Source organism: Alligator sinensis, unplaced genomic scaffold (assembly GCF_000455745.1).
Source record: "Alligator sinensis unplaced genomic scaffold, ASM45574v1 scaffold1485_1, whole genome shotgun sequence".
Taxonomy (NCBI): Eukaryota; Metazoa; Chordata; order Crocodylia; family Alligatoridae; genus Alligator; species Alligator sinensis.
The window spans coordinates 307,491-323,137 of NW_005842962.1; the positions used below are offsets into that span (position 1 = coordinate 307,491).

At 42.7% G+C, this 15,647-nt stretch overlaps 1 protein-coding gene and 1 pseudogene across 1 annotated transcript; one reads left to right on the top strand and one right to left on the bottom strand.

The window, feature by feature from the left end:
* Positions 1 to 1,325, top strand: part of LOC106722993 — a 9,473-nt pseudogene extending 8,148 nt beyond the window's left edge.
* Positions 1,326 to 1,570: 245 nt separating this feature from the next.
* On the bottom strand, positions 1,571 to 2,494 carry LOC112548142 (olfactory receptor 5V1-like). Its single transcript, XM_025192713.1, has one exon. The coding sequence runs from the start codon at positions 2,492 to 2,494 to the stop codon at positions 1,571 to 1,573; it is 924 nt and encodes a 307-aa protein (XP_025048498.1).
* Between the last annotated feature and the right edge of the window lie 13,153 nt (positions 2,495 to 15,647).

Below are 15,647 nucleotides of genomic sequence, written 5' to 3' on the forward strand. Positions count from 1 at the left end.
CTCCCCTCACTGATAAGTTGCCCAGCTGGAAATATCTCTTGGGGCATTGGGGAAGCCAATCCGGCTCACCTGCCAAACTGATAAAGCTGGCTTCAGGCACACTGGGAGTTTTCTCCGCAGCATGGTGATGTTTCTTTCAGGTAATCTGTGGCTGGGGCCCTCAGGCTCCTGTGAAGAGGCACCATCAGCCTCATCACACCTTGCATGCTCACACTCCTCTCCTACCTCTATATAATCAACTTCCTTCTCCTAAAAGTGCACTCATGGGAAAGTAGGAGTAAGGCTTTTTCCACTTGTGCATCCTACTTTATGGTGGTGTCCTTATTCTATATTCCAGTGCTTAGTAGGGGTCTGCAAAATGGGCTGTATTTGATTTGGATTCAGCCCAAATTGGGGATAATGATTTGATTAATTGATTCAGATCACTGTCCCCAATTCAATTCAGCTGAAGATTTGATGCTGATTCAGAGAATCAGCGATTTGGCCACAGACACAGCTTTAAATGTTTTTTCTACATACCTCAAGGTACCAGGCATGGCTTGTGAATGCTACAATGGTGGGGTGGATGGAGCGTCCTACAGGAACATGGGGTGGGGAGGGGGGAGGCCCGCGTGCTCGGTGGCGAACCCAGAAGTGGACCGGAAGTACTTCTGACCCACTTCTGGGTCTGCCAATGGGTGTGCAGGGGATCCCCCTGCCCCTCCCCTGGCTCAGCAATTAGGCATGGGGGGACCCTGGGTGCCCCTCCAGACCCAGGAGGCACCAGTCGCTGAGTTGGGGTGCACCCCCCACCCCCCGCACACTCCCCAGTGGACCTGGAAGTTGACTGGAAGTGTTTCTGGTCCGCTTCTAGGTTTGCTGCTGAGCACGCTCCTGTGGAATGCTCCCCCTGTGCAGGATCCCCCCCGTGCTCCTGTGGGATGCTCCATCCACCCCACCATCGCAGCATTCATGAGCTGCCTGGTACCTTGAGGTATGTAGAAAAAAACATTTAAAGCTGTGTCTATGTCTGAATTGTCAAATCTTTCCAAATCTTCCTGAATCAATTTGCAGGGTTCCGATTCAATTTGGAGAGATTAAAGGGTCTCCTGATTTGATTCTGAGATTTGGCCACCAAATTGGGCCGAATCTCCGCCAAATCGAATCAGAGATTGAAGCTTCATACAGCCCTAGTGTTTAGCTTGTTTGTAGTTCAGGAACTAAGAAACCTTTGATTCGTTGGTTCGGATCACTTGGGAAATAATAAATGTATGAAAAATTCCATTGACATGTATAGAAATGTACACAATGGGAAAATGTATCTGAATGATCTGGTATTTGAATGAGAGCAACAATTTGGTGTGTAATGCAAGATCCAGAATACCACCTAGGTATTACCAATTTTTCTTTTACTCCAAAACTGTGTTGAGTTGGAACAGTGAACAGGGTTCAATATTTATTTGTATTACTAATGAGAGACCAGTTCACTAGAAAAACTCACAGAGAGAACACTTAGAGTTTAAAAAAAGTCTTGTTTAATAACAGAGCTGCTCATTAAAATGTGCTTGATTTGTCTAGCTGCTCCATGTGCTCACCCTGTTTTGCCAAAAACATTTCCCAAAGCCCTTTTCACTTCTTGGTTTCTCAGGCTGTATATGACAGGATTCAGCATGGGTGTTAAAATGCTGTAAATCATGGAGATGCACTTGTCCTGATCCTCTGAGTTCTGTGTGGTGGGTTTCAGGTACCTAAATAAAATTGGTCCATAATACAGGATAACTACTGTCAAATGGGAAGAGCAAGTCGAGAAAGCTTTGCGTTTTCCTTCCACTGACTGAAGTCTCAAGATGGTAGAGATGATACAAACATAAGAACTCAGTGTGATGAGAAAAGCCCCTCCCCACAGTGATATACCAACAGTGAAAATCACCATCTTATTGGTAAAGGGGTCACTGCATGAGAGCTTGAACAGCTGGGGGAGCTCACAGCTGAAGTGGTTAATTATACTAGGCCCACAGAATTGTAAGTCCATCGTAAGTAGAGTGTTCAGCAAGGAATAGAAAAACCCAGTTATCCATGCACTACATGTCAGCTGGACATGAACCCAATTTTTCATGACTGCAGCATAATGCAAAGGTTGGCATATGGCTATATACCGATCATAAGCCATTGCTGTAAGTATTAACCCCTCAGCTGTAGCAAAGAAAACAAAGAAGAACACTTGTGTGATGCAGCCACTGAATGAAATAGTCTTTCTCTCCACCAAGAAGGTCTGCAACATCTTTGGGATTGTGACTGAGGAATAACAGATATCAATAAAAGATAAATTTCCCAAGAAGAAGTACATAGGAGTGTGTAGGTGTGGGTCAGCCTGTATCACCAGCATGATAACTATGTTCCCCAGGAGGGTGATGATATAAATAGCTAAAACCATCAAAAAGAGGAGAACCTGCATATGTGAAGAAGTGGAGAATCCTAGGAGAATAAACTCACTCACTGTGGTTTGATTAACCATCACCACTGTTTCATAAGTTCTTTATTCTGCAAGTGAAAAAAACAAGCTAGAAACATTTTCCTTTTTCAATGTGTGTAGTGAAAATGTTGCTTTTATTGCTATTGCTATTCTTATTGTTATTACTGTTGTTGTTATTACTGACGATGATGGTAACTAATGCTTCTTTTAATTTGTGTTTAAGATGTTCCATATCAGAAAATATAATGGCTCATAATCTGGTAAAAATAATATACTACATGATAAATAATGCTGTTCATTCAGTAGAACAATTTCAGATTCACACCAATATTTTTAGAGCCACATGGGACCCACTTATGTGTTTCTTCAAGTTCAGATGCAGCCCCAAATGAACTAAATTAGGAAGTTTCTAACTTTCTATGTTATAGTCCAACATTATTAAGATAGCAAACATTGGAGGTATCCACCATTTAATTCTGAGGCTCTTCCTATGATATAGTTGACTAGTTCATTTCAGATGTCAAAAGTTTCTCTCTCTCTCTAAAAACTCCTGTTGTGACTATCGTTGACTACAAATAATTATGTTATGTTTGTTTCTCTTGATTTTTTTTAATTGAAATTATCCATGGAAACAATGGCCAGTGCATTAAAAAACAAAACACTTGAAAACTGAAAGGGTGTGTGCATGTGTGTGTGTGTGTGTGGATTTACTCAAATCCCAGATAAGTACTCCCCATCACTATGAGGGGAAAAAGCCTTATCTTGGATTCAAGTACTGGCCTGGGGCAGGCTGTGGCTCAGCTCCAGATTTGGGATTAATTGTTTGGCAGGGGAGGGGGCTTGCAGTCAAGGAAGTGTGGGAGAGACCATGCGGTGGGGGAGTTGGGGGAGGAGGCAAGAGCAGCAGGGAACAGATGGGCACATGGTGGGTGGCAGGCACTGGGGGTGGGAAGCAAGTGATGGGGGGGCACAGAGGGGCAAGGGGAAGATGGGACCATGTATGGCGGTCAAGCTCTTTGCCCTCTACCACTGTGTTCCCTGCTACAGCAATGGGGCAGAAGAATTTAAGATGACCTTCCACTAATTAGGTTATATGCATTGAAAATTATAACACATTTATAATTTTCCATCCATAAAATCTAATTACTGAGGGGGCCATCTAAAATTCAGTTGCCTTGGATTCAGGTAAATAATGGTACATAAATTGCAGATAAAAGGTAAAGTTTTCATTTGAAGTCCTTAAAGAATAGGTTAATTTAGCATGAAAATCTGCTGAAAACTTTTACAAGTCTCTTCCCCCCCCCCCCCAAAGAAAAAAAAAAAAAAAAAAAATAGTTACTTTCATTTTTTTTAAAAATGTAGATTTTGGGTGCTTCCCCTACCACAACAGATACAAAAAAAAAAAAATTCCCTCAAGAAAACCAATGTGTTCCATGGACATTCTAGGAGGGCTGTGTGAAGCTTTGGTTGCTGATTCAATTTGGCGCAGATTTGGCCTTATTCAGTGGCTGAATCTGCGAATCTGAATCAAATTAGGAGACCCTTTAATTTCTCCGAATTGAATCGGAACCCTCCAAGTTGATTAAGAAAGAGTCAGAAAAATTCAACGATTTGGACATAGACTCAGCTTTAAATGTTTTTACTACGTACCTCCAGGTACCAGGTGGTTTGTGAATGCTGAGATGGTGGGGCAGATGAAACATCCCACAGGAGCACGGGGGGTCCCCAGCATGCTTGGCAGCAGACACAAAAGTGGACCAGAAGCACTTCTGGTCCACTTCTGGGTCCACCAGGGAGCATGCGGGGGGCCCCCTACACCCCACTTGGCTCAGCAATTGGTGTCTCCTCAGTCTGTGGTCCCCCTGCATCCAATTGCCAAGCTGGGGCATATGTGTGCGGAGGGGGGAGGGAGCCGGGGGGACAACGTACTTGGCAGTGGACCTGGAAGTGGACTGGTCTGGGTTCTCTGCTGAGCATGCGGGGGGCCTCCGCACACTCCTGTGGGATGCTCCATCCGCCCCACCATCGCAGCTTTCACAAGCTGTGCCTGGTACCTCGAGGAATGTAGAAAAAACATTTAAATCTGTGTCTATGGCCGAATCGCTGATTCTCCAAATCAGCATCAGATCTTCAGATTTGGATTTGGCTGAATTCAATTGGGACAGTGATCCAAATCAATTAATAGAATTATTGTCCCCCGATTCAGGCTGAATCCAAATCTGAATCGAATAGGGCCCATTTTGCATACCCATACATTCTAGTATGTACTTACTGTTAGTCTAGGGTAAAGTACAAAAATTACATGGTGGTATGCAACAAATATCAGTTAAACGTATTTATAAAAAGTAGAACTGGAGCCTTTTAATAGTATTAACCCCATCTTTTCAAACCAGAGGTATTTGATTTTTCTTTTGTTTTAGTTTTACTTTACAATCATTTAAAAAATGAACTCAAAATTGAAGTGAAATATTTGTCTATTACATCCAAGTAGCTTGACTGAACTTTTAATAGGACATTCTGAAAAATCAAAATTGTGCTCCAATTTGAAATAATGGAAAGATTCAGGTGGAAAACATACTATTTATCACCAGGTTATCTATCAATCAATCTTATAATTTGACGACTTCTTTGAATTAGTATAAGTTTCTGATTGCCTAATATAAAACTGAAGAAATAGAAGCAATAAAAATTATCAAACTGTATACATTTCTATCTACCTGTTTGGGTTTCTTAATGTAGTCTCACAATTCAATGTTTCTATAACTTGGGTATGATTACTCAGGGTGGTATTCAACAGACTTCTACACGATATCTGAGAGGAGGGATGTGAAAGCAGAAGAAAGGAAAGGGAAGTACAAATAGAGGAAAAAGATAATGGAGAAAAAAAGTACATATTCTCAGTGTATTCAAAAGGTTATATTGCACTTGTGATATTTTGGTTTTCTATTGCACAGAAACATAGGGATACATGCTAATATAGCAACTTTAAAAAGTCACTCAATCACTGACCTGATTTCCTCAGGGTGCCAGATTGCCTCTTAAACATGGTTTTAAAGTCACCTCATTTCATATGTATTTATGAAAATATACACGTTAGACAAAACAAAAATTCCCATAAACCTATTTTTATAACATAAATATTTAAATGTTTGTCACAAATAAATCTGTAAACACCAGTTGTATTTTACAACCTCTGTAACTTTAGGAACAGCAGCATATAGAACGTCATATACCAAAGCCCTATGCTGTACATTTTTTTTCTCTCTCCCTGACACACATGCTTTCCATCCATGCCTCTCACACACACATGGGCACTCACATACCCATACAAAGTTTTATTTCTGTTTCTATATCTCTAATCTGGCATTGTTTTTGTGTCTGTCATAAGCAAAACTGTTGAATGATACAATGCAATATGAATTTATAATATGAGATACTTTGTTCAAGAAAAGTATGTAAAATGTTTTAGTAAGTATTAAACAGCAACTGCCATTGTGAATTTTAAAAACAGAAATAATCTATTCCATTTTTTTAAATTATTTTTTTATGCCACATAATAATGTTACACATATAATGCACCGCTACTGCTATGTTATATGACATAATGTTAAAAAGATAAAAATAAAACCTATACAATATAATGCTATATTATATTACAAATGATCCCACACTAACTAGCTGTAGTTGCTATGTCATGAAAATAGCTTACCTTTTGCCATATAAAATGTAGTATGTTTTCCTCCCATTCAATTCAGGATAGAAATATAAATGCAAATTATCTTCTTCAGCTGCATCAGCAACAGTGTGAGGTAAAAAAGAGAAAGGGAGATTTGTTTCAATTCATTTTAGCGTGACATACAACTTAAAGAACAAAAACATAGGGTTGGCCATTTTTGTTTCTTAACTTTGCAAAAAGTTATCAAATGGAAAAAAAATAAACATGAATATTTCACTCTTCTTCAATAGAGCAATGCTTTAGCTTAAATCCATGCACAATACCCTCATAAAGCTGGGACTATAAATAAATTCAAATACAAGCAGTCCTGGACTTACAATGTTTCAAGCTACAATGTTTTTCATTTACAACCTTTATAAATTGACACCATTTCAACTTTATGATGTCAGTTTTGACTTTACAACACTTAATCTGATGTGATGCCATACCAACAAACAGATTCACTGAATCACTCATCTCCCTGGAGAACATCTGTGCAAACTTCGTTGGACACTTTCTTTAAGAAAGCAGACAAGGCTCCAGAAAAACCTGCAGCCAAGGCCATTGAGAAGACTCCAGCCAGGAGCCCTTCAAAAAGTCTAACAAAACCACCTCAAAGAAGTCCTTCCAAATCAATGTGATTGCTATTTACAATACAAATACATTAATGTAGCTATATTATTCATCTATAATTGATCGAGTACAAAATTCTGGGGTATTTTTGGTGAAAATAGGGTATCGGGTCTTGGTTCAGGGACCAATCCCCCATTTATAACATTGTTTCTTATGAGAAAATTGGTTCTGAGTTGCAATGTTTCAACTTAAGGCATGGTTTTCAGGAACCAATTGTGTCGTAAGTCCAAGGACTGCCTGTATTACTAAAGACACATTCATTAAGTTGAAGCAAAATAGGAACAGGTAACGTTTCATAATAATTTGAATTAACATGCATGTATTGTGGTGGTGTTGAAGTTATGTTACTACCATGTGGTCCTGGAAATAAGCAAGAGGTAAGGATTTTTGTAGGTAATAGCTTTTATTGGATCAATCGCATGGTTGGGGTATGCATACATACATTATTATTATCTGTCATTGAAGTTAACAGTTTTTCCTCAAAAAGGATTAAACAAAATAAAAGGGTTTGGCTCTCTGATTTACTTGCCTATATTACATACTCATCTGTAGAAACTAGCAGTATCAAGGTAGGGGAAACTATCCTGAAGGATGTATCAACATTTAGGAGTGGCATTGTGATCCCAACAAAAAAACCCAAACAATTCCAGAAAGGCATTAAAAACCTAAAAATAGGTAGTTGAAGTTTTAAACCACCAATTTAACATATATACCTGTTTCCATCATAATCATCCATCTCTCTCTCTCTCTCTCTCTATACATATATATATTCATTCAAATAAATATTTTGGGAGGCACAGAGAATGTAAGAGTCTCAAAAAGTTCCAAAATAAAACTTGCAAAGTAAAAAAAAATGTTCATATCACCTGAGCTCCAGATCTGCAGCTCTCCTTCAGTTGTTCCATAAGTTTTAGTTGAATTATCCTCCTTATTTTCCTTCTCAGTTGACCACACTGAAACAAATACTTAACTGCTGTAAACAAGGTTATCTCTGCCTTTGATAGACTTATATGAGCTTGCAGTTGTTCCTAGTATGGAAAAGGCTGTTCAATAAATTTTACCTAAGAACCCCTGAGATCTAATAAGAGGAACATCCCTCAGAGACTGCTATACTACTGAAACAACAGGTTAGATATGGCTGACTTCTTAATTAATGTCTTAAATATTTATTTCAAGAACTTGGCCGGAATTTTTAAACTAATGCATCCTGGTGTATAATTTGTTGGACTTTAATCCTGATAATTGCTTTCTGTTTTGCTCACTGATTATATTGCTGGGTCATCAGAGGCAAAACTCTTTCTTCGTTGTTCCTCAGTTTCCCTATCACTAAATAGGACAAATGCTGGCCTCTTTTTAAAAGTGCTTTAAGACCTACTAAGGAAGTGTGCTCTATAGGTCTAGATGGTGTTAATTATCTGATGCACTCTACTCTCATGAAATTGGTACCTGGGTACAGAACTCTGCTTTGACTCTTTTAGGAAAACTTAGGCACATTTCAGGGACTGCTAAATATTAAAGGTTCTAGAGAAATTAGGCATCAGTTCCCTTTAAAAGGGAGTGGGATTTAGGGGCATCACTCCCTCTTCCTCCTTTGAAAATCTCACTTTACTGTATCAAAGACAGAAAAAAGTGGAGCATGGTTTTCAGAGATAAGCAGTGAGCAGAGCCTCATCATCTGGGTGCCTGGGTTGACAGTGCTTGGACCTGCTTTTCAGAAGTACTGAATAAAGAAGCCATTGCTTGTTTTCAGAATTGCAGACTCAAACCCTTGGCCTGGACAAAGTGGTGGCTCATCCTGACCTTCCACCCTTACTGAAAATCATAGGTGTTGGACAAGATATACTTAAAGCCTCCAGCAATGCCAAAGGCTTTACTTCCTCCCTCAGGCCCTGTTGACTGGCTCCACAACATCTGACCAACCACTTTCCCTATTTAAGACCAAGCAGAGAAATGGGAAGCATCTGATCAGCACATTTCTTCCCACTCCTTGACTGTGGTCCTGGAGTTAAAACCTCATTGTGTAGCTATGCATGGCTCCTGGATTAGTATTTTTCATTGAAGATAATGGATAGCAGTGAAACTTTTTCAAGGTCTGTTCATCACCCCTGCTTCTTATAAGCAGAGGATAAACTGGCGCCAGTGATGGTAGTGTACCTACCTTCTTGTTCTGAACAGGGAGGTTGAAGGGTCTTCCAGTGATAACTGTGTATAGACGTTAGACCACACTGCTGCAGGTCTTTCGCAAGTACAATGCAGGGCAGTACAGTTGCAATCAATTTGAGGGTCTGACAGCATTGAATCTGATCATTTGCACAGCTGGGGACTTGTCCCAAAGACTTTAAATAGGGTATGGCTGATTTAAAGTGGCTGAAGATGTGCTCTGTTGACTCTAATATTGCTATGGCCATCTTACACTAGTAGAAGATCTGGACTTGATCACAGCTGAGTGACAGGTGATTTACACTATTGTAGCAAAACCCCCAGATTTTCTTTTTTTAATACATATATATATAGATATGCATTCCCTTCCCTTCCCTTCCCCAAGTATTTCTGGCTTTTCTTTCTCTCCCTCTCTATTCACTATAGACAAGCATACGTGAGCTCAGACTTAGGATAAGCTTTAACATTTTCATTTTGGTATCAAGTTTTTGGTTTTGGATATCCACTGTTTTATATTGTATTATTATTAGGTTTGTATTGATTTTTATTGTTGTATATTGTATTATTATCATTGTCGTATTGATTTTTATTGTTTCATATGGATATTGTATGGTTTAGGCCTGTGTTTGTAAGTGAACCAAAGTCATGTCAAGTTCCCATTTTATATGTCAAGCCCCCATCTTGTGTCCTCTGCCTGGGCATCCCGTATTGCAACTGCATGATGCATTGTACCCCTCCCATGTAAATTGGTTCCCAGATGAATGAGAGTGCTTGGGAATGTTTGAAATACAATGGTAGCAGGCCTCTACTGAATGGCCTGTAATGACCGGGCCATCACCTTTGATTCATCCAGGAACCACGGACCTCACCCACGAACAGAGACAAGAACCCAGCATTTCAAAGACAAAAGGCCCTGCAGAAGCAGCAACTCTACCATTGTACCTCACCATTACAGACACCCGAAACCGCACATCCCTGCATGGAGCACACATGCTCAGTACACCAGGGGCTGACCCTTGCCTGGGCATGCCTCCTGTCACTAGGGTCACACAAGGTCTGCCTCTATAAAAAGGGGCAGTGAAGACAGACCCAGTGGGATGCCCTCTCCATCTGGACCAGCACCATGCCACACCACCTATCCACCCAGAGGCCCTGCCACCAACCCCTCTCTGGACAACACCTATTGGACAAGGACCCCTTTCCAGCCTGGATAGGTAGCTATCACCCCTACCCCCTCTTCAACCAAGGACTTGAACTCTACTTCTCTTCCCTACCTGGACTCCAGCCCTTCCACTGAGTCTCTTTTTCCTGCAGCCATTGGGAGTGTGTGTGTGTGTGTGTGTGTGTGTGGGTGTGTGGGTGAGAGTGAGAGAGATCCAATAACTTCATGGCTCTGTGTAGTGTGTTGTCTGTGTAATAAAACTGTTATTTGGACCCCTAAGTTGGGTTTTGCTTTACTATGGTTTGGCCCTGCTCCAATCTCTGCTCCGCACCCCTCTAACTTCTGTCTCATTTCTCCCTCTCCTGCTTCTGGCTCACTGCCACCTCCAACACCTGTCCTGAGCTCCTCTCTGCCTCCAAACCCCTTGTTTCTTTGCCACTGTCTTATCCCCACTGCTTTTTACTTTTTCCCTGAGCAACCAGGCTTCTGCCTCAGTTTCTTTCCTGGCTGTCTCCTCCTTGCCACCACTTATCTGCCCCCACCCAATATCTCAGTTTCCAGCCCCAGTCTACCTTAAGTAAACCCAAGCCTCAGTTCCTCAGCCAGTTTCTCTGTAGTCCACTGGTTCTAATCCCAGTTCTGGCAGCTTTCACTCCCTATTCTTTAACTCTCTCTCTCTTAACTGAACCTTCACCCAGGTACCCCAAGCACACACATACACACGGTACCATCCAAGTAAGGAACTTACCTGTGTGTATGTGTAGGTAGGTTGTGTGTGTGTGAACTGGTATGTATGTGTATATATATGTATCATTGTGTGCATGATATACAAATTAGTGATCTGTGTCTAACTTTTGGGGTGTATAGTGAATGCGCTTGAATTGGTGATAGGTATGCATGTGCCTAGGCTGGTTTGGATGTGTATGTGCCTGAGCTGGTACTGTGTGTGTGTATATGCACCTAATTGATTTGTGTGTTTCTATATGCAATTGTGTCACACCCTCCTGCGCAATATTGAGATCCTAAGCATTGGCCTGACCCCTCAGTGCAATATTATCTGAAGACTGGATCCAACTGATTCCAATAGAGTTACACTGACCTATTCCAATTAGGAATTGCCAGAGGCCCATCTGCATGATGCTCGTATACTGTTGCATGGTATGTCTAGTGTAAGCAGGTTTAAGCAGGTTTTTTAGCCTGCTGGCTTGTGAAAGGTGGCTTGGTTCCCTAGACATTTCCCAACCAGTCCTTAAAATAAAGAAACAGTCTTTGAACACCAAATACAAACTAACAAACAAAACTCTTTGGCCCTGTTCTGGGCAATAGGAGGGCCCTTTCACTCTGACCCCAACACAATAGCATGGTATCTTCCTGGTGCCAGTGTCTGCACAGTTCCTATAAAGACTAGACCAAGAACTCCCCTTTTTCTTTGCCTAGAGTTGCCTTCTAGAGGGGACCCTTTTCGACCCCCCCAACTCAGTGGCCCACGCTTGCTGAACCTGCCCAAGTCACTTTGGGAATGTATGCCTTGTTGGGCTCATGCCTTTGGCCCAACTAAATACTTCCTACACTCTAATTTGGCCTTCATAAAGCCCTCAATAAGGCAGACTGCCTCTTTAAGGTCAACACCCTGGTGTCTGTAAACTAGGCCTGTGCGTGTCGGCAGCAATCCAATCCAGCTTCAGATCTGGCTGCTTCAGATGGCTATGATCCAATCCGGAGCTCTGGACCAGGTTTCTGCCTCGATCTGGCCGAAGCAGCTCCGAAGCTTCAGAGCTGCTTCGGAGATCTGGCCAAGCTTTATCCTCTCTGTAAGGTCTACCATTCCTGAAAAGTTCATCCAAATCAGACAAAAAACAACAAAGTTATAGCTATTTTATTTTTTCCCCATTATACCCAACAGCTGGATCTCCGAGGCAGCTCTGAAACTATTTGGAATCTCCAAAGCTCTTCGGGAAGCCGAACGAGGCCAGTGCTTTGTCCCGGACATGCTGCTTTGGACCCCGAAGTGTCTGAAGCTTCTCCGGATCTGAAGCTCTGTCCAAAGCCTTGCACAGCCCTAGTGTAAACCCACTCCTTAGGCCCTTACTGGCAATATCTGCCAAAACGGTTCCAATATTACCAACTCCACAGTTTCAGTGACCAAGTGGGACTGCTTTCAGCCAGGTCAGCTACAAGATCATCAAGGAGCACATCTGTGATGGGCCAGCATCGGGGATGATGCTCAAGGGCAACCAGCATGGTTTCATTAGGGGCAGGTCATGTCAGACCAACCTGATTGTCTTTTACGATCAGGTCATAAAAGCATTGGATGCAGGTGTCACCATGGATGTAGTCTTTCTGGACTTCAGCAAGGCCTTTGACACTGTCGACCACCCCATCCTTATTAAAAAACTAGGTGACTGTGGCATTGATGCTTACACAGTCAGATGGATTGCAAATTTGCTGTAGGGTCATACTCAGAGGGTGGTGGTGGACGGGTCATATTCAACCTGGGGGAAGTGGGCACTGGAGTCCCCCAGGGCTCGGTCCTTGGGCCCGCGTTGTTCAAATTCTTTATCAGCAATTTGGATGACGGGGTGAAAAGCAACCTGTTTAAATTTGCTGATGATACCAACATTTGGGGTGAGGTGGGCACGCTAATAGGTAGGAAAGACTGCAGCAAGACCTGGTTGTAGGGGTGGGCTAACAAAAACAGGATGCGTTTCGATACTGACAAGTGCAGGGTGCTGCACTTGGGCAGTAGTAACCAGCAGCACACTTATAAGATGGGAAACTCCCTTCTTGAGAGCACGGAGGCAGAAAGGGATCTTGGAGTCGTTATTGACTCCAAGATGAACATGGGCTGACAATGCGAGGTCACAATCGGCAGGGCTAACCGGACCTTATCGTGCATCCATAGGGGCATCTCAGGGAGCGGTAGGGAGGGGATCCTTTCCCTCTACACGACAGTGGTCAGGCCACAGCTGGAGTACTGTGTCCTGTTCTGAGCACCCCACTTCAAGAGGGATGTGGACAACATTGAGAGGGTCCAGAGGAGGGCCACCCGCATGATCCAGGGACAGCAGGGCACACCCTACGATGAGAGGCTATGGGACCTGATCCTGTTCAGCCTTCACAAGAGAAGGCTGAGGGGGGACCTGGTGACCATCTATAAACTCACTAGAGGGGACCAGAAGGGTTTGGAGGAGACCTTGTTTCCCCTAGCCCCCCCACCCCACCCCGGGATAACAAGGAATAATGGCCACAAGTTGTTGGAGAGTAGGTTTAGATTAGACATCCGTAAGAACTACTTCACAGTTAGGGCGGCTAGGATCTGGAACCAACTTCCAAGGGAAGTGGTGCTGCCTCCTACCCTGGGGGTCTTTAAGAAGCGGCTTGATGCCTACCTGACTGGGGTCATTTGAGCCCAGTTTTCCTCCTGCCCAGGCAGGGGGTCGGACTTGAAGATCTACAAGGTCCCTTCTGACCCTACTTCTATAATTCTATGATTCTATGGGCTTGCTTCCTTCTGCTCCCTTTAGAATTTGAGCTCCCTTCTTATCTAAATGCCCACAGCTGGGTATCTCCAACAGGGCTACCTTCTCCCTCTTAAAAGGCCAGACCACCCTGTTCAAGAGAGAAAGAATATTTTATTTTTTAGGTATCCTCAAATTCTCTAAAAAAATAAAGAACAATTTGTGTGTACAGAAGCTTGAGTGATCTTGTAATATGTGTCCACATCACATACAAGGTCCATTGATTGATTTCATTTGCCAAGCATGTGTTCATTTGTTATCACATATAAACTCCTGCAAGCCCTGGTGTGACATGCAAGGGATTCTACCACTGTGGAATCTATACAAGAGAGAGACTGATGTTTATTGTCCTTCAGAGATGAAACTCTGTATTCTATTCCTAGAAGGGGCTTGATCCCAGCAGATAACTTATTTATGATTATGTTTATATCTTGTAGCTGACCTGGCTTCAAGCCAACACAACAAAGAGTTCAATCATAAAATCATATGGTTGGAAGAAACCTCAGGGGTCATCTGGACCAGCCCATTGTACAAATTTAGGAATGCCACTCCTAAATGCTTATCCAGCCATTTCTTGAAAATCTCTAATGAAGGAGTTTCCACAACCTCCCTGGGCAGTTTATTCCACTGCCTCCCTGCTTAAACAGTAAGGAAGTTTTTCCTCATAACTAATCTATGTCTCCTTCAGTACAATTTAATAGGTGGAAATGTACTCTAGGATGCCAGCCTGATTCTCATTTCTTTTGACCATCTGTGCTCTGGGGTACTCACTAAAATTACCAGGCACCCCTCCATTTCTTCATTTTGGACAAATATGACAATTTTCTCAATGTATAAAATTCTTCCTCAGAACAAATTTCTTATTGACTGATCTTAGTCACAGGCTTTTCAGTTATACAGCCTTGGAAGCCATTAGGCCTGTGTGAAGTAGCTAGTATTCACTTTGGGTTCAGATTCAGCCGATTCAGGGGACAGTGATTTGATTTGGTGATTTGAATCACTGTCCCAAATTGATTTGGCGGAATCTGATTCAGAGATTCAGCTGCTGCCAAATCAGCTGAATCTCTAAACTGTACAGGCCCCATCTCCTGCTCACTCTCCCAGCCCCATCAATGGCTGCCCACCTGACCCCAGCATCCTGAAAATTAAAACAAAAAAAGAAAAACAACCCACACTCACCGGCTCCTGCCAGGTCAGGGGGCAATCCCCACTGCCCCCAGATGCATGGGAAGGGCTCTTCCACAAGCCCCCAGAGGCCCCGATGACTGCTGCAGCAGCCAGTGAGTGGGGGGGCTTTTTATTTTTATTTTTTAAAAGTGCCAGGATGCTGAGGCCAGGTGGGGCAGACATTGATGGGGTGGAGAGAGCAGGCAGGGGTCTGGGGGTGCTCAGGGGGGCTGAGGGAGTTGGAAGAGGGTGGGGCTTGGTGGAAGTCCCCTCACAGGGCCCTCCCCACTCCTCCAGCCCCCACTCCACCCCCTACTTACCAGCACAGAGCCTGGGTCCAGCTCCCTGCGGCGGCAAGCAGGGACTGCCCGAATCTCTGACTCTCCCCCAAAACTTTCCAAATCAACTCAGAGGCTTTGAATTGATTCAGACCTTTTTATTGGTCTCCCATTTCGATTCAGATTCAGAGTTTGGCCACTGAATTGGGCCGAATCTCCTCTGAATTGAATCAGCAACCGAAGCTTTGCACAGCCCTAGAAACGATTATGGAAGAGAACATTTTTCTCAACTTAGAGTTTCAGTCATTGAAACTCTAAGTCCTCCACTGCTTCTGTCTCAATATGTTCTTTCTCCATGGCACAAGAAATACCTCCATGTTTCATTCAGTGAGCACTGGAGAAGAATGTGAAAAAAAAAGGATAACGATTCAGTTCACTGGCCTCATTCATATCCCTTCTGGATAGGAACTAGTATATCTCACACCAAGTTGTACAAACAACCTGCCCCAAGAAGAAACCCTGATATTCCCAGATATTTTTTACAGTTGAGAAAAGCCCCTGC